Here is a 19,151-nt window from a genome sequence, read left to right as displayed (position 1 = left end):
CTGTAGGCACTTTTACTATATGCATATACCTGAACACAGATACACACACACACACAGAGGGGGGGGGATTCAGCACACATTAAGATGAAAAATAAATAAATGAATCTCAAATGGACTCCCAACTTAAAGTAAAAAGAGGACCAAAGGACCAACCATGGGGGGTGAGGGGCACACTGATCATCATGAGCATGAGGATAAATAAACACTAAAGGTTTATGACACTGAAGAAAAACTTACAGGTTGAGCAAATTCTGTGTGGCTGCAATGAAAATCAAAGAAACACTAGTGCCTGCAACCAAAGAGAAGGTTTCCAGTATAATGCTGGATTTATACAATTGCATCAATCCAGAGCTGCAGGGGACATTCTCACTAAATGAACTCCCTTTAGTGGCTAGGAAAGAACCAGATGACTGCCTATTGTGGATGCTGTCATGTGATAGACAGGAATTAGTTCTCATTCCCTTCATCCCTGACTTTGTATAAAGGTGTATAAGAACACTCCTCAAAAATTTATTCATTTTAACATTTTTTTCATAACTAGAAATTTTTCTAGGTAATTTTAGGGTAAATTTTTGTTCCCTACATCCAGATGTTTTTCATTTAGCATTTAAGTCTTCAGAATGCTGTTCAGGAACAAATTCTGAAAATATACAGGGTGTGTGTGTGTGTGTGTGTGTGTGTGTGTGTGTGTGTGTTTGTATGTAATATTTTCCCATCTGTAGTTCTGAAATGTTATTTTTTGTGTATTATTAATGCATCACTAAATAAGAAAAGCCATTTGTAAGTGATTATGCCTGATTATTCTTTCTCATATCCATAAATTATTTATTGGGCTTTCCTTGCGCAGTGGATCCTTGCAGTCGATCAAGGCAGCAGGAGGTAACATCCTTAGCATCTTTTGAAACAATAATTAATTTTCAGAATGCCAAGGCCAATTGGCAGTAGTTAACATGGCCCCCCAGAGCACAGTCATGGCTGAGATGCCATGGAGACAGTTTGCCTTGCGTTGCCTATAAATGGATTCTCCAAAAACCTAATTTGAAATTACTGCCTTTAATTATACTGATGATATAAATAACTTTGATAAAATTAATGCAGCTGGCCTAGTGTTTGTTTTTCCCATTTCAATACACTGTACAGTGTAATCTTCTGAAGTAAACATCCATTATAACAAATGCTTCATTTCAAAGAACGTATTATTCCACTCATCCAGCCAGTTGTTGTTTTTCCCGCCCTATCCCAATTTCAATCTTGCACCTATTAAAAGGATGAGCAAATTACCCAAACTCTTGTAACATACCAACTAGCAAATTAAAACAATACATTGCTGCTGAATGAGACCATGCATTTAAAATATTTTAATTCACTTTTATCCTCAATTACCACATTTTCCTTTTCAACAGACCCTGCCAGTTTCAAAATCGTTAAAATGCAGGCTTTTCTCGGCATGCTGTAATTATGTCATTTTCTAAATAGAAATATGTATGTATAACAAAGGACACAGATGATGGGCATTTATTTCAGACACTTCTTGATTCCAGTTTCCAAGGATAGGGTCTCAAGACCCAAATAAAAGTTTCACTCCAGTTCGTTTCCTCTAAGAGATGGGATTTCTCTCTCTACAATGCAGGGCTGGGTTTCTTCATTGTTCACTGTGAAGTGGTTGTTATTTCTATCTCTCCTGCAATTAAGATATGATTTGCTAAGAACAATTCAACTCAGTTCAACTATCACCAAGCTCAGTTAAACAGAATTCAGCAATTACAAAGACCAAGTCTACTCCAGGACTCTCCATTGGCTGCCTGCTCAGTGCAGAGCACCAGGAGGACATCAGTTCCACAATGAATAGGCATGGCCACTTCACTTTTGTTTGTAGGGAAAAGAAAGGGGAAAAAAGATTAGCTGTAGAAGCCTGTGGCAACTTTGTAATCACTAGGCTAGGATAAAGCTGATGAAAACAGATTCTGGAAGAAAACGAGATGAATATTCTATGGGAGGTAAAAGCAGTTCCTTGGAGTTCAGACAAACAGATGTGTACAAAGTTTGGAAAAATTACCTAGTCTCGAGGGGCACTCCACGCCTGAGCTTTGGTGGTTTTCTCTCTATAAAGACATGGAAGCAAAAGTACAATCATGTTTAGAAATTGCAAATGTGCTAGATTTTGTTGGAACTAACAAAAATAGATGAGTCAATACCAGAAAATTAAATTAGATCCAGAACATAAAGGCTCTAAATACCAAACTGGCTCTTGTACTTAATTTGCTAAGTAATGAAGAGCTACTGAGACCCTTCTAAGAAGATGGTAACATGCAGAATAAAAACCTCACAGCTCCTTGGAATGCAGAGCACAAAAAAGGAAGGCAGTAAGGACTCTAGTTTATTTCTTAGTAATCAACTATAATAAGTTAAAGGAATGGTCAAGATGCAGGACTTCATATGTGTATGGTGAGACAGAGACAGAACAACAGACCTGTATACTAGGCACTTAGTTGGTGGGAATTGTACATAAGCTGGAATAGGAAATTAGTGCATGCCAACAGGCTTCTTGTCAACAATCAGCCACATTATTCTCCTAATGTGCAACCTATGCATTGTCCTGGAGATCCATCAACCCACTGCCTGCCAACACAACTGTCCACATCCACTAACATTGAGGTTTATGTTCTCACAAAGGCAGAGTCTAAGACAAGTGCCTTTGCAAGTAATGTGTTTGGGAAATGATCATAGGCAAGAGGAATGAGGGAGAAGGAAAAGGTGAGATAGATAGAAACAGACCATAATATAATGGACTGGGAATGTGGCTCAGTTGTTAGATTTCTTGCCTAGCATGCATGAAGCCCTGAGCTCAGACTTGTGCTTTACATAAAACCAGGTACACAGCTGGAATCCCAGCTCACCAGAGACAGAGACAGGAGAGTCAGAAATTTACAATCATATGGAAGTAAGGAAAGCCTGAGCCATGAGACAGTGTCTTTAGGACAGGTAACAACAACAGAAATTAAGAGAATCCCTCATGTAGAATACACAGGTGTGGCAGCAGAGTTTGCTTCAGGGGAAACTCCTAAGGATGGATCCAGGAATGGAAGGACTGGGCCTGGTGCATCTATCCTTCATATCAGCCTCTGTCTACAGAAGGCTCCCTAGCAACTACGTATGGACACTTGGAGGCATGATTGTATGCATGCATTGGCAGTTTGATAGCTGGCTTAGTTGAATCTGCCCTTCTCCTTAAAAGACATTTCCAAGGCAGCTCACAAAGCCTGGGAACAGATAACGATGGTACACCTGTGTAATTCTCACTGACCTTTGCTCTGCATACACTAGACCTACTCCAAGCTTTCATTTCCACTCGAATCTCACCCATCCTGGGATCTGTTGTGTGACAGTTCCCTAAGTACCATCCATACTCAGCAAAGGTCCCTTGTTAGGCTGTGACTGGCCTGCCCCCAAAATTCTGCCATTTACATCTTCATTCCCATCAATTATTTCTCAGTTTGAGCTTTACTTACCATATACTTGACAAGAATTTGTTTGCAGGTACAATGTTTGAGAAATGTCTCAGGAACATTAAATGTGGAAATACAAAGGTTACAATGCAATGCCATGGTAGTCAACTTAAAGGTACATTTTGAGTTAATTCAGGAAGGCCTGGTTCTGATGATTCCAATAATCCTCCTGAGAAATATCTACTGTCTCTCAGATTTCTTTTCCCACTGGAGTGAGATAAATCACTTATGCACAGTCTCCCATTCTCCACTTTTAGTAAGCATTGTCCCTAATAGGATTAACTCCCTCCTGACTGGCTTATGAAATGACATGTGGATAAAATGGAATCAGGAAATAACAAATAACTGACACTTGAAGTGTGACAGTGACATTGAAAAGTTGGCTGGCATGAATGACCATTTCATGACCAGTTAGTCATTTATCAAAACAATGGTTGGTTGTTCTGGTCGTTTGCTCTATGTTTCAATAGGAAACATGTGCTAGGATTCCCTGTTGTTAGTGTGTCTTCCATTTATGTCCTTCTAGAAGAGCCTAGTCTTGCTCTAAGAGGCCCTCTCCAAGTGACATCTGTTATCAAAGGCAAATGGTTTTTCCTTAAAATATACTACATTCCTTCCAAATAACATGTAACAGAAAGTTGTTAAGACCACCCAACTAGCCATTCTTTTCTACTTTTTATGCTCCACAATTTTCTCCCTTTATATGTCATTAAATACTCCATAGGAAAAACAACTTCACTTCAAGTGGGGTAGTATATCATTCAAGAAGCAGGAAGAGAGATCTTGTGAGTTCAAGATTAGCCTGGCATAGATGCAAGTTTCTGTCTTGCCCGGTCCTACAGCTGTTCATTCCCAAATAATAACACGGAAGCTTATATTAATTATAAACTGTTTGACCTATTGCTCGGGCTTATTTCTAACTAGCTCTTACATCTTAAATTAACCCATAATTCTTATCTATGTTTAGCTACATGTCTTGGTACCTTTTCTCAGTAAGGCATTCTCATCTTGCTTCCTCCTGGCCAATCAACATTTTATTAAACCAATATGAGTGACAAATCTTTACAGTGAAAAAGAGCATTATCCCACATTAGCCTGGTCTACATAGTGAGTTACAGTACAGCAGGAGCTACATAGTGACACCCTGTCTCAAAAGAAGGTGGTATAAGATGATTCAGATGGTAAAGGCAACTGCTGACAAATCTGATAACCTGAGTTCAATCCTTAGACCCACATGATGCAAGGAAAAACTGATTCCCTCAAGTCATCCCCAGACCTTGAGACATACTGTCTCCAAAAGCAACTATAACTTTTTAAAAGCAATTTCAGAACACTGCAGTTTAAGATCGCCCTAGATCATGTGGTCAGACCATTGCACAGATGATTGCTGTTTGGTGGTTCTTAGGAAGTCCACAAAACCTTCAGGATGTCATGTGGTAAATTTTCTGTAACTGGGTGGGAAAATGTGAACTTCTAAACATGATCTCTGTCTTCATTTTCAACCCTGAGCTTTCAATGCTACTGATTTGGGAAATGTATGATTTTAAAAGTTCAATAAATTAAAATCAAACAAAAAAATCAGTCACTGCCATCTCGCAGCTTCCTCCGAAACAGTCCCTCAAGATTTCTTATTTTCAACTTTAGTAGTATCTTGTGGCAGCCTCTGGAGAGAGTTTTGTCCTCCAGGTTTTTAACAGACTGGATGCCTAAGTGTTCCTGGCTGGGGAACCGGTGATCATCTTTCCAGTTCCAGTTAAGTCAGGCTCAGCTTCCAACCTATTGTAAGTTTTACCTTTCTCTGGCAATGTCAGACCTCTTGGCTAGTTAACCTTCCCAATAATAAAATCATGCGAGTTTAGCTACGCTGGCCTCTGGTTATTTTCATAGGTGAGCAGTCTCCTGTTGGCCTAGGAGCAAACATAACTAGATCCATGTGTTCCAGTAACTCATACTTCCCACTGCCCGTGCTGTTTGAAATGCTGAACTGGCAGGAGCATGGAAAGGGGGTGGGATCAGTCTTCAGGATAAGGTCATGGTTTCTTCCAAATATACCCTGGTGAGTCTTCCATGTACACTGCCCCAATCTCACACCTGCTTCAGAATCATGGTAGAGACTTTGAGAATACTGACCTGCACACCTCTGCAGGGATCTCATTCCTCAGAGATTCTAGAACATATTCAGGTACATTATTACTAAAACCTTGCCCCCAAATTCCAAACTTAGGCAAGGTTGAGAGCCGTGGGCCTGTGGCTACTGCACACATTCTTCAAGGAAACAGAACAGATTCCTAAGAATAAATACAGAGTTCTTAGATCTTGACATCTCATTACAACTCTGGGGTCTCTACAAAATGGTTGGTTATAAGATCAATGAATTCATGTCATCATGTTAACTCTGCTTTTATTTAGTGTAATGACTATATTTAAGTGAAGAGGGGCATATTTAACCAAAATGTTTAGTAAATAATGATAATCACTTTAATACTAAAGAGAGAGAAATCCACAAATATTTGTCAATATGTAAAATTATTCTTATTATTAAAACTAGCAATTTTATATTATAGAAACATAAAAATAAAAAATAAGATTTCCATAACATTCCCTCCCAAAGATAAGTACTACCAACAGCCAGGTATCTACCTCCAGATTTTTCATGTGAATATGCAAACAACACCAACAAAATACAAATTGTTCAAGCAAGATTACACTGTATACAATTTTGAAAGGTAATATTACTCTTTAAATAGATTTAAAAAGTGTCTCTTTTTGTGTGTATATAATAGGATGATATGGGATATAATATGTTCAATGTACTTATATAACACAGTGCCACATACAATGAATACCAAAAAGGAAATTTTAAAGTGAAGACAAACCAAAACTAGCATTAAAATGTTGGCATAGGAGTATATGTGCATTTGTATGACATACTTGATTTTATTTAACAGCTTGTATATTTCATAGAAAATAATTAAACATTTGGGTTACTTCTAATTTCTGGTTTTTACAAATAGCTAAAGTGACCACCCTTGTAGAAATTTGTCTTTGAACAATTTTACAAGGGTTTTAGAAATATTTATTTTTGTGAATAGGATTCTTATTATATATTATATAGATATTTCCTATTTCAATAAAGTTTAACAATTGCCCTACAATAAGTTGTCAAAATATGGGGTTAGGAAGGAAGAGGTGGCTTAACAATTAAGAGTGTTTGCTACTCTCTCAGGGGGCCTGAGTTTAATTCCCAGCATCCACATCGAGGAATTCATAACCACCTGTAACTCTAGGCCCAATGGACATGATGCTTTCTTCTATTCTCCATCAGCACCTACACACAGGACACACACACACACATAGGTCACACACACACACATGTCACATACACATAAAAATAAAACCTTTTAGCCGAACATTGGTGGCGCAAGCCTTTAATCCCAGCAGAGGCAGAGGCAGGTGAATCTGTGAGTTTGGGGCCAGCCTGGTCTACAGAGAAAGTTCCAGGACAGCATCCAAAATAATATAGAGAAACCCTGTCTCGAAAAAACAAAAAAAAAGTAAATAGAACCTTTTAAAATGTCAGATCACTTCAAAGGTTTATGGCAGTGTTAGATTTTCATGCCTTAACAGCACTGGGTAAAGATGATTAGTATTTTTGAATGTACTGATTTGATCAGTCAAAGTACAGACCACTGTTAATTCACTTTGCATTTGTTTGTTGTAGAAACTGAGATTATTATAAGCATGGTTCTTGGCTATCATAGTTCTTTGTGTGTGAGCTACGCATCTGTGTGCCTTATGCACTTTTCTTAATGGAAATTTATGTGGCAGACCTCTGACTTACATAAATTAGCCATTTGACTACTTATGTGTTATAAAATGTGGCAAATTTCCTGTGCCCTTCACCTATGTCTGTGTTGCTATTTAAGTGTGTGTTTCTTTGTTGTAAATTAGATGTTATTATTTTTTAAATCCTTGTGTTTATTTGTTTTCCCATTTTGTTTCATATTCTTATAAATAATTCCACAATATTAAAATATACATAACTATGTTTCTTTCATGTATATTTATGATTTTATTATACCCAAGTCTTTTATCCACCTAAGCTAGCACAATTTATAAGATTGACTGGGTTTACAGTTTTTCAAGTGACTTACTGTGTTTCTAACACCGCTCTTTAATAAGCTACCATTTCTCATTTACTCAAAATGCAGCTTTATACAAACTAAGGGATATATAACAGTAATGAGACAACAGAAATATAAATAGGTACTAAATAATTAATAAATTGGTAAATTAAATAGATAAAAGATGATAGATGATACATAAGTAATAGATAATAGATTACATACAGACTAGATAGGTAGATAGATAGACAGACAGACAGATAGATAGATGCAAACATACATACATGCCTTCTTAGTTTAATTCCAGTCTAACAGCTCAGGTCTTCCCATGCCTCCTACATATTCTAGTAATTTCTGAGTGTCACACCTTCGCTCTTTACACACTTACATGCTCATCCCTCTCTGCACAGCTCCTTCAACTTTATTCTCATTATTCCTTTCTAGTTTAAGTATCGGCTACTCTAGGAACTTTAAACCCCTTCCTACTCTATGGTAGCCACCTGTCTTCATCAGACTACGTGCCAGCAGGTTCTATAGATCACATATTATACACATCTCCCGGAAACCAGAAATCCGTTAGATGCTGTTTCTTAGTTTCGCGGTACCTATTGTATTATGTGGGCCATTAGTTCATGTTTCCTGAGTAAATTAGTCAAAAGTAAAATAAACTAGAGTTCATTTTCTCTCAGTTTCTATGAAAGGAGTTAACAGATCCTAACCTCAGTCTCACCTAAATGCTCTTGGTGGGCTGCAGACACAGTCTCACCTAGATGCTCTTAGTGGGCTGCAGGAAGCCTTTTATAAACTAGACAATCAAATGACAACAAAAACCAAGACATGGAAAATGTAAGACAGAGAATAAAGACGCCCCAGTGCACACATTAAGAGTAGTAGAGGGAAAGTAGCTTTTAATCAGCTAGAAACCTGTTGAAACTTCTAGAATCACCATGGAACTCCCTAGAACTGACACTTCTGCAGAGAGGAGACACATTTATCCACTGACCCTCATCTAGGAGTTACTCACTGGAATATTAAGTTATTGTACACTTTCAGGTTCCTGTCAAGAAAGACGAGAACCAGAAGAGACCAACAGCAGAGGAGGAGAAAGGGACAGGCTGTGGGTGGGAAGCAGCCAGCATGTAGGTGAGCTCAGGAGATACTTAAGAACACAGATGTTATCTTCTGTTGAGATAACCAGCTGATCATGGATAAAGTAATCTTCGGTTTGAGCTATCTGGGTGTACTTTATGGAACAATGGACTGTTTCCGAGTAATGAAATTGTGTCACTGTGGACCCAAACACTCTACAAAGGAAAGCTATGTGTTTTTCCTGTTTCATGTATTTATTCAATGATAAATATTTCCCCTAATACAACATGTATTGTGCAGACATGTGAGATTAGAAAATGAGTTTATGATTATTATGCCTTTCGTCATCTTTACACAGCTTGAGACCCACGCATGCCTGTGCTCACCATGATAAGATCAACAGCAATTTGAGCACACTTGGGGCATTGTTCATTTTTTAAAAGTGATTAAGAATTAATATTCAAAAATAATCTTCACTCAGTGCCTAGTCTGTTCAGAAATCCCTGCTAATCACTATGGATATGTGAGAGGTATAAGATACAAATCTAAGGAAACTTACCGTTATTGGTTAATGAACAGAAATACAGTTTATAAATGTTCCTGCATGCCTGTTAAAAGAATGCAGAGACGTTATTTTTATGAATTTAAATAGTCTATTGCCTTTTTTAATTGCTTATTTATCTATAGGGACATGCCTATACTAAAGTACATATGAGGGAGTGAGAAAACAATTTACAGGACCTCGTGCTCTCTGTCTACCATATGGGTACAGATGATTAACTTCAGGTCATCAGGCCGGACAGCAAATACCTCTATCAATGAAGCCATCTTGGCAGCTCAAAACGGTGTTATTTTGAAAGAAAAAATAGTAACCTGAAAGGAGTCTTGGTACAGATACTGAATACCATGGAAAACGTTTTGATATTGAAAGATGCTCAAAGATCAGAAGAGACAATATTCATGAGATGCTGGAAATGTATGAATCAGAAGTCCACAGAAGACATGTGTCGGGCTGAGGACATGTTCACAATGTTGTCCTTTCAGCACACTGTTTCACCCACTCCATGGAATGTCTGCATCACTTCTTTAGTGAACCCCACTTGCCTTTTAATGTTAGCCAAACTCTCTCCAATTTAATGTCAACCAAAGAATAGGAAAAACATGACATCCACAAGATCTAAGGTATAAGACTAGCAGATGACATCATCCACAAACTTAATATCTTATAATTCTAGTGATCACAAGCCAAACACAGTTCCCACTGTGATAAAATCAAGGTGCTGACAAGCTCACATTCTTCTGTAGACACAAGGGAGGGATGCATTTTCTAACCTTTTCCAGCATCTCCAGGGCACTAGAATTCCTAAGCTCAGAGCTTTTACCTTCCCACACAGACCTCCTGCAAGACCTCTCCTCCATCCTTCATTTTCTCTATCTTAATTCCACAGCGTCCTCATATAGGGTCCTATGATTGCCTTGAACCTGCTGGGAATTTTCAGCAAAATCTCTCTATGTCCAAACCCCTACCTTAATCAAGTATATAAAGACTCTTTTGCCATGGAAGGAAAAAATCCACAAAATCTAGAGATTAGAAATCCAATGTAGTGGCATACTCCAAGAACTTGAGGGGTAGAGACAGGTAGATCATAAACTCAAGGTAATTCTTGGCTGCACAGCAAATTCAAGGGAACATAAGTCCCCAGAAGAGAGAGAGAGAGAGAGAGAGAGAGAGAGAGAGAGAGAGAGAGAGACAGAGACAGAGACAGAGAGAGAGACCGAGACAGAGACAGAGACAGAGAGAGAGAGAGGCAGAGAGACAGAGAGAGGGAAAGAAAGATAAAAAGAGACAGAATATCCAGGGATCAGATTGGGGACCTTAGAGTGCCAGTGTTCAGTCAACTATGAATACTTACACAGTTTTTCTTCTCTTGGTTTAGAATTTTCTGAATCAAACAACCCTAAGTGTTTGACAATTCCCATATTTCTAACACAAGAGTTTTGAGAAATACTTTGAAATTTGAAATCTTTCTACTCTTAGTGATATTTTCTTAGTGACAAAGTATGTATTTTACTGATTCAGTCAGTCACGCCAGAATGTGGACCTGCCATTAGTTTCATTTTTCTTGTTCAAAGGTGAGAGGCTGCATCTCTGGTGATTAGAACACAAAAAGACAAAGCCAGATTCTTGATACACTCATTTATGTCTTAACAAAAAAAAAAGCCACTTCAATTTCTCAGTGTCCTCAACCGTACTTAGACATAATTATAGTGTTTACTACAAACACATATTGTGCTAATTGAATATGCAGAAGTGATATTAAATAACTCAAACCTGCCAATTATTTTCCATGTGTGAAATTATTGCAAAGATTAGATAAAGCCACAGTTTAAGTTTAAGCACAATACTGAATCACCAGTGCACCCAAGCTTTAACTTATCAGCATTGTCTGCATTAAACGTAACAGTGTGAAAAAGTCAAGTGGAATCAACAGCAGTTGGATTTCAAAAGAAAGAATTTTGTGAAATGTACTGAACTTTGTGTTAACCATCTCTATTATTTCAGGCTCTTAGCCCCAAACTTAGTATGTCAGATGGAGGGACAAACATGTAAGGAAGGTTAACGTTGTTTTGAAAAATGGGTTTGTTTACTCCGATAATGAATTCACAACAGTAGCTTCAGTCTTTTAAATATTAGCATGTTTTCAAATATATGATCTCATGGGGCCTTGTTGCTAACTCCAGGTAATATCTAGCAACCCCATGACAATTTGTCTATTTGCACTTACCAGCCTATCATGACCCTTCTCACATTTTGACATTGTAACCCTTGGCTTCATTGGGACCTTTAAATACTCATTTGTTTCCCAGGCAAATTGAGCTATTCCACTCCAGTGCTTGTGGTAAATAGAATAGAAACTTGTGGAATCACCTTCCTCTCTCACAAATGAAGCAACAGCAAAGCAGTACAGTACATCAGCTGTTTCAAGTTCCTCAAATGAGTTTTGCTTTTGCAAAACAAGTCCTCTGACTTCCCACATTCAATGAGCTGCATTATGAGCAACATGACCAGCAGCCACATTTGTTGCAATTTTTTAAATATGTGGAAAAAAAGCAAGATATCAACCATGTATTACCTTAATCAAGATGCCAAATTATCTAACTTGTTTCTCCAGGCAAGCAGTCCAACCACAGGGACAGCTCCCAGGAGCCAGTCAAGGTTGTCTGTCTGTCCATCTACTCAGGACATCTGCAGGTAAGTCTTGGGTAAATTATCTTATTCAATATTTCTTAGATCAGTATTTTGTATTTTTGTTTAATGACCTGAGAACTGGTGGCTCTTGCTGTTGATTTATGTTGTCTGTGGATCTCATGCTCCAACCCCCGCTTAGCTTTCCTTCAGCTTGTCTGTATTTACCAACCTCTGGCCATGCTGTCATTTTCACCATTCTCTCTCTTTCTCTCTTTGTTTTCCCATGACTTTCCTTTTCATTCCCATTCCTCACCCTTGGCCTGATGCCTTGTCTAGATCTTCCATCTTGCATGACATGTCAGAAGAATCATTTGAGCACTGCACCCCTGTCATGGTGCTGAGCCATGCTAGAAAGGAATCTGGTGATAAACCAGTAAAACAGAAGCCTAGGAGGAGGAGAAGGGTCTCTCAGAGATATGAGCATTCAGAAGAGCAAGCCAAGGCGAGAAGAAAGGACTTTCACCTCCAGATCTCAAGTCCCGGCTGGAGAGAACTTAATATGGAGTCATCAGATTCATCCTCCACAGATGAGACTCACTGGGTTCAGGCAAAAAGACGAGCTCAGGTGAAATTCAGACTGTCTCGAAGAAGGAGAAATAAGAATAAACCATGTGGAAGCTTGGCTGGGTCCTCCACTCCAGACAGACTTGAACTTGTTGAGCTGGGATCCAAAGATGAAAAGCACCCAGAGCTGATGGAATGTGGGAGCCATTCTTTAGACATTTGTAGAGGAAAAGTCCTAAGGTACCAAGGATGCAGTTCTCTCCCACCACCAGGGTCCTTGGAGGCGAAGAGACCCCCAGGGAGCCATTCAGGGAGTAAAGGCAGATACTGCCACAGAGAATCTCACTTGCATACACTTAGGGAAAAAGAACCAATTACTAAAAGATTGTCGGAAACTGATTCGAATACTGAAATCCTGGCAGCTACAGAAGGGGGCGAGTGTATGGATGACTCAGGGCTCCAGGTGAATACCTCTGCTCGGAAGCCTCCCGATGCCTATGATGATGAGTCTGATGCTTTCGAAGTGTGCAGGTCAGTAGCTAAAAGGAGAGACTCGATACTACCTAAATACAGCTCTGGCTGGGAGTTTGGTGTGTGTTTGAACTTCCCTCAAAGTATGACATTCATTTGTAAAGTTACAGGCGGGATATAAGGTGGTAAAATGAAAGGCAGAAGATTTTGAGCATTGGTACAAAAACATATAGAATTAGATTTCTTCTCTTCCTTTTAGTCAATGACTTATTCCAAAATAGAACTGGGAAAAGCAACTGGGTTTTGTACATACGCTGCTTGGTAGAAGCAATAGGAGTGATACTGTGTGGAAATATTCATTTTGAATATGGTCAGTTTTCTGCAGTCTGACAGAACGATATTCAAGCCAGAGGTTCTCAAAGGTCAGGTTTTGGCATCAGAAAGATCTTCTTTGCTGTTGGTTGCAATTTGTTCTTCAGTTGTCTGATTCAACAGGGTAACTCAAGAGCCAAAGGACAGCGATACAGCTCCTGGGTTTGCTGTCCGGGTGTTGGGGCCTCTAGGGAAAAGGAACCACATTTTCACTTTACTGATGATCATGCCTTGGTGATTTTTAACACTAGGGACATTTCCTAGCAGTAAGACTATTTTGTTTTGTGTGTGTGTGTGTGTGTGTGTGTGTGTGTGTGTTTGTTGGGTTTTTGTGGGTTTTTAACCTCAAAACATATTATTTTTAAGTTAACGTTGAAAATAGTTAATGTGTTCTATTATTGCAGACATAAGACAAATTTTTTCCATATTGTACTAAATCATTTAAATGGAATTTGGCCTTGTTTTGTGAAAGCAGAAACGGTCATATAAAACCTACTGTGTGCATGCATGGCAAACACATGCACTAATATAGTCCATAGCCACTCAGGCTAGAACAAGGTCTGGATGTGAATAGCAGGAAAATTTGGTCTCCGAAAGTTGTATCAGACAATTACTCATAAAATGTTCATTTGTTCCATTGTTTAAGCATATTATGCACTTGGCTTTATTTTGAGCATTGAACACCTATAGTGCATGGTATTTGCACAGTTTCTGATATGTTAGCACTTGGGTGCTATGCTACAGTTGGGTGAAAAACAGATACAAAAATGATTTCACAGTTGTACATGTTTACAATCACAGTGGAGGATTCAGAAATACAAAACACAGGGACTCAAGTCGCTCCAGAAATCAGGGGGAAAGTCAAAGGACAATGGGAGCCGAAGAAGGAAAGAAGCAGGAAGCCCGTCCTGCAGAGGATGTGGCCACAGGAAGCCAAGAGGAATGGGGGCAAGGCAGTCCAGGGAACCAAGAGCCTGCTGCAGTGGCCAGGATGTGGTGAGTGAGGGGAGTGGATGGGAGAGATCCAGATGAAGAAGTGGGATGGGCCACAATCTCCAAGGTCTTAAAACATGCTATTTACAGGCTTAGAAGTAATGTGAGAGAGACTAGGGAATCGGTTCAGTGGGCAGAGTTCCCATGGCAATCGCAAGATCTGAGTTGTAATCCACAGCACACATATTTTCAAAAAACCAGCGGAAGTACATGTGCCTAGAATGGACAGAGACGGGGATTTTAAGAGCTGGTTAGCTATTCTAGCCAAGTCAATAAGCTCCTGGTACACATAGAGATCCTGTCTCAAGGTGAGGGGCCAGCAGTATGGCTCAGTGTGGAAGAGTGTTTACCACCAAATCTAGATACCCAAGTTCAATAACCAAGAACCACATTACAGAAGGACAGAACCAATTCTCCTAAGTTGTCTTCTGACCCACATATATATTCACAATGGAAAGCATGTACCTATACACACACACACACACACACACACACACACACACACACCATGCAAGTAAAGTGGCATCATGTGATTTATATTAAAATGTATGTTTCTTATACTTTTTTAATATGACTATGTGTCTTTTCTAAAAGCTTGTATTATTTCTCATCTAAACTGAGAATGTCTAGCTTAAACCCTTCTGTTGTTACTTCCCAAATCTACTTCTAATATTATTATTAAATGGCATTCATAGAAGCTAACTTACTGGTATCTGGAGGAGAAAAGGTAGCGTTTACAGCTAGAGCCAGAGTGACAGATTGTTTTTACCTCGCAAGCACTGCTGTGTTTGTATGTTGTGGGGAAGGTACATCCAAGGGTAAGATGTTTATTTAACTTACACTTCCACAAGTGAGAGTAAGACCAAAGACATACAGGTATTATTTTCTGCTCTGTCCTACCATCAAAATAACCAACTACGCAACTGCGATCAGCAGTATATCATACTGGAGGCTGAGGACCAAGTGTCAAGAGACTTGACATTTCCCTTAACTGGTCTGTTGTCTGAGCAGGAGACACTGAATGTACACCTGAAAAGACAAAGATTTAAGAGAGTGAAGGTTAACTGCAAGTTGAGAAATCCTCCAGGATTTTGAAAGGAAAAATAATATTGTTCTGATCTGAGATGATGCAGAAATCCCTTCAGATGAGGAGGAACTACAGGCAGGCAAAGTGAACTTTAGGTTTATAGAGAAGCATGAATAGAATTTCAGACATTCAACTTGGAGCAAATACCACTAGGTCAGACAACATTTTGCACTCAGATGTTTGTGAATTTGTGTGGGTAGATTGGAAAAAAAATACAGGCTAATAAAATTTTCCAAGAATTTTGGAGAAAATACAGACTCATTCCAAGTTGTTTAGCTCTGTTATACTAATTCCTGTTTCCCAATAGCCTACATGAACTTCTTAAGGATTTTTTACCTTAAAAGATAATATTGGGCCAGGTGCACACCTTTAATCCCAGCATTCAGGAGGCAGAGGCAGGTGGATCTCTGTGAGTTCGAGACCAGCCTGGTCTACAGGGTGAGTGCCAGGATAGACTCCAAAGCTACACAGAGAAACACTGTCTCTAAAAATCAAAAAGGAAAAAAAACACAAACAAAAATGGTCAGGAGTGTGCATTTCACTAAAGAATAAAAACATTTCAGTGCAAAAATAAACAGAGAAAAGATTTGCTAAATAAAGTAGACTAGAAGAGCCGCATAGAAGCCACCATGTTCCTGATGATGCACTGTCAATGGGACCTTGTCTATGGGAAGAAGTACCCTACTGTGAGTTAAGTATGATAACCTTAGTAGAAGGGAGAATTAATGGCATGTTGGTAGTCCATTAAGTGATGAGGAACCATTTCATTTGCTATCTTTAGTGAGAAATAAGTTGTTGTTGAAGATCATGACGACTATGGGGACCTGAGAAACAGGAGATAGTGATATTGACAAATGCAAAAGACATCAGAAACCAATTAAAGTGAGAAAAGTGTGATGAGTCCCAATATAAGCGGGCCATTTCAGATTCCAACGACATTCCGTTGTAAGTTGTCCATCAGTCAATCATACGCATGTTAGTGATTAGCTCTGGACACATGCACATAAGAGCATCACTAAATGGACTCAATAAGATATACATAAATATATATATATGTGTGTGTGTGTGTGTATGTGTGTGAGTGTGTGTGTGTGTAGGTATAACAATAATAGTTAAAGAGGTCACAAATTTTGGAAAGTGTGATACCAGAGAAAATAGGAGGATATATAGGAGTAATCTATATGTAGTCCTCATTTATAAAACTCCCAAAACATAAACTAAAAATATGCATGTTATTGAAACACAGGACAGTTGCGACAGCCTGTAATTTTCCAGTAATTAGTGAAATATGCCCTGCAATACCAAGCAACTACATGTGTATATTTCACACAGGTTAATATAATATGACATATTAACAAAAGAAATAGGTATTAGCCATAGAAAATCTTCTCAAGGTCAGGGAAGATAGATTTGTGAATCATTCTGAGAGGAGTGGCAGTGATGCCTGAAAGAGATGGTTAAATCTCCACAAGCAATCCTGTGGAGTAGAGATGCTTCCAGATGGACCACAGACAGCAGGTTCCCCTGCATAGGAAGGAAGATGATGATGAGAGGAGCAGCATTGCCTGTGAACCTACAGCTCTGTTGCTGCAGACATGCAAAGGCAGGGCCAGCCTTAGTCACAACCACGAAGAAGAAGCAACCCCTGAGCCCTTCCTCCTTTTCTGTTCCTGGCATTCGGTCCCCATGTGGACACCATATCCTCTTTCACATACTTGGTCACAGACTCATTCTGGAAAAATATCGCCACTGGCCAATTATAAGTCAGAAATCAAATTGTCATGTTATTATACCCATCGACTGTGCTGATACAAAGTCTCTTCATAAAAAAATTACATCTAAAAGTTGAAAAAGATCAGAACATGCGAGCCTCTTGTTGAAGTTTTGGCTGCCTGTGCTTTACTCTCAGTGAGAGGTGCCCAGTCTTTAAGATGACTTGTGAGTGCCCACATGGTCTCTGTGTGAGGTCTGCGTCTCCACCTTCGGTACACACTATCAGTTGTGACATACCTGTCCTCATTTCTTCCTAATTCCCTACAAGAATCTAGGCCTTTTCTTTACATGGCCTAGATTGACACCTTCCTCCTCTGAACCTCACCAGACTGATTGCTGATCACTGTTTCTCAGTTTAAATGTCATTTCTCCCAGAACATTCTTCTGGCCTCCTAACTCAAGACCCCCACTGCCAGTTCCATAGAATTTTCTTTATTTTTATTCATTTTTTATTTATCATTTTTATTTTAATTTTAAATAGCTTGTTTTACATGTCAATCCCAGTTCCCTCTCCCTCCCCTCCTCCCGCACTTCCCTTCCCCCCTCCCTCCCACCCAATTGCCAAATCCTTCCCCATAGGGGATATCTAGAGTCTGTCATTTTACTCTTGGTAGGGTCCAGGCACTCCCCCTAAGAGTCCAGGCTGAGAGAGCATCTCTCTTTGTGCTATAGGCACATGAAGACAGTTTGTATACCAGGGATAGACACTGATCCACAGCTCAGGGCCCCATAGGTTGCCCAGGCCTTCTAGCTGACACTCACATTTGGGGGGTCCAGATCAGTCCCATGCTGGCCTCCCCACTGTCGGTCTGGGGTCCAAGAGCACTCCCCTGTTCAGATCAGCTGTCTCTGCTGGTTTTGCCAGCCCATTCTTTGACAATTTGCTCATCACTCCTCTCTCTCTGTCACTGGGTTCCTTGGGTTCAGTTCAGTGATTAATTGTGTGTTTGCCTCTGCTTCCATCAGTCACAGGATGAAGGCTCCCGGATGGTTATAGACATCAAGTTCATTATCAGGGATGGGCATTCGAGACAAATTTACCCTTCTTGTTTGTGCCCTTCCATTCATGCTAATCTTCCCCATTCTTCTCCATCATTTGCCCTTTAAGTGGTCTCCTCCTTCATCCTGAATAATTATTCTGCCTTACTCATACATACACCATACACACACAGATATTGCTAAATTTAGATTCCACATGTGAAAGAAAACACACAACGTATTTTCAGTACTAAAATGCAACTATTTTTTGCCTGTCATCTTTTTTCTCCCTGACATTTCCAACGGATCTTTAACAACATCTTGCAGATAACACCAAATGCTCAATACAGTTTTTGTGTATATTTAAGGAAAACAGATTTTTAAGATATTGGTGCTGCCTATGTGAAGTCATAGAATCCAGTTCTGGGTGACCTTACCCACTATAAAATCTCCCCAGAAAGAATTATTGACTCCTGTGGTTCTGAGATCTGACCAGGAATCTACTAGGAAGCATGTTAAACATAGACCACGGGACACTCCTAGAGTCTCCCGTACTCTGGCATTGGAACTGTGAATTCATATTTCTGGAGTAATCCCAGATTATGTTGATGTTTCAAATTAAATACCCTGTCTTAAGAATCGTTCTATGTTGAAAGTCTCCTCGTGGTTTATATTAAAAGAAAATGGAGGAAAGGGAAGCAAAAGATGAGTTTTGGGGGGCTAAATTTTCGACATTTGTGTCATGTTTCTTTGAATTCTGACACAATGTGCAGCTCAGTTTCTTTCTTGTTCACAATCATAGACTAATACAGTTGCATCTTTACCAGAAAACCAATCATCCTGGCCAGGCTGTTGCCCTCATTCAAAGCCACTTCCTCAACTCAGCTAACCCATTTCATTCTGCGAGCCCACTAGCTTCCTGAATCTTGTTTCTAGCTCCTGTTCCATGTATGTAGGATGTGTCCATTCTCCAACAATTCGCGCCATTTCGTTCTCCTGTTCTG

The 19,151-nt window shown here is 39.4% G+C and overlaps 1 protein-coding gene across 9 annotated transcripts in view; it reads left to right on the top strand.

Annotated features, from left to right (window-relative positions):
* Marchf1 (membrane associated ring-CH-type finger 1) overlaps positions 1-19,151 on the top strand; it is a 789,032-nt gene that overhangs the window by 699,119 nt on the left and 70,762 nt on the right. For 6 of the 9 annotated variants that reach the window (XM_040742223.1, XM_040742224.1, XM_040742222.1 and 3 more), the window contains 2 exons: positions 11,893-11,972; positions 12,246-13,004. In XM_040742223.1, coding sequence (XP_040598157.1) covers positions 11,893-11,972; positions 12,246-13,004 — 839 coding nt within the window. The remainder of the gene's footprint in view (positions 1-11,892; positions 11,973-12,245; positions 13,005-19,151) is intronic. The other 3 variants (XM_040742228.1, XM_040742229.1, XM_040742227.1) reach the window with 1 other exon arrangement.

The sequence above is a fragment of the Mesocricetus auratus genome, unplaced genomic scaffold, assembly GCF_017639785.1.
Source record: "Mesocricetus auratus isolate SY011 unplaced genomic scaffold, BCM_Maur_2.0 Super-Scaffold_6731, whole genome shotgun sequence".
Classification (NCBI taxonomy): Eukaryota; Metazoa; Chordata; class Mammalia; order Rodentia; family Cricetidae; genus Mesocricetus; species Mesocricetus auratus.
The sequence above is the reverse complement of the archived record's forward strand: the minus strand, read 5'-3'. Positions and strand labels throughout refer to the sequence as shown.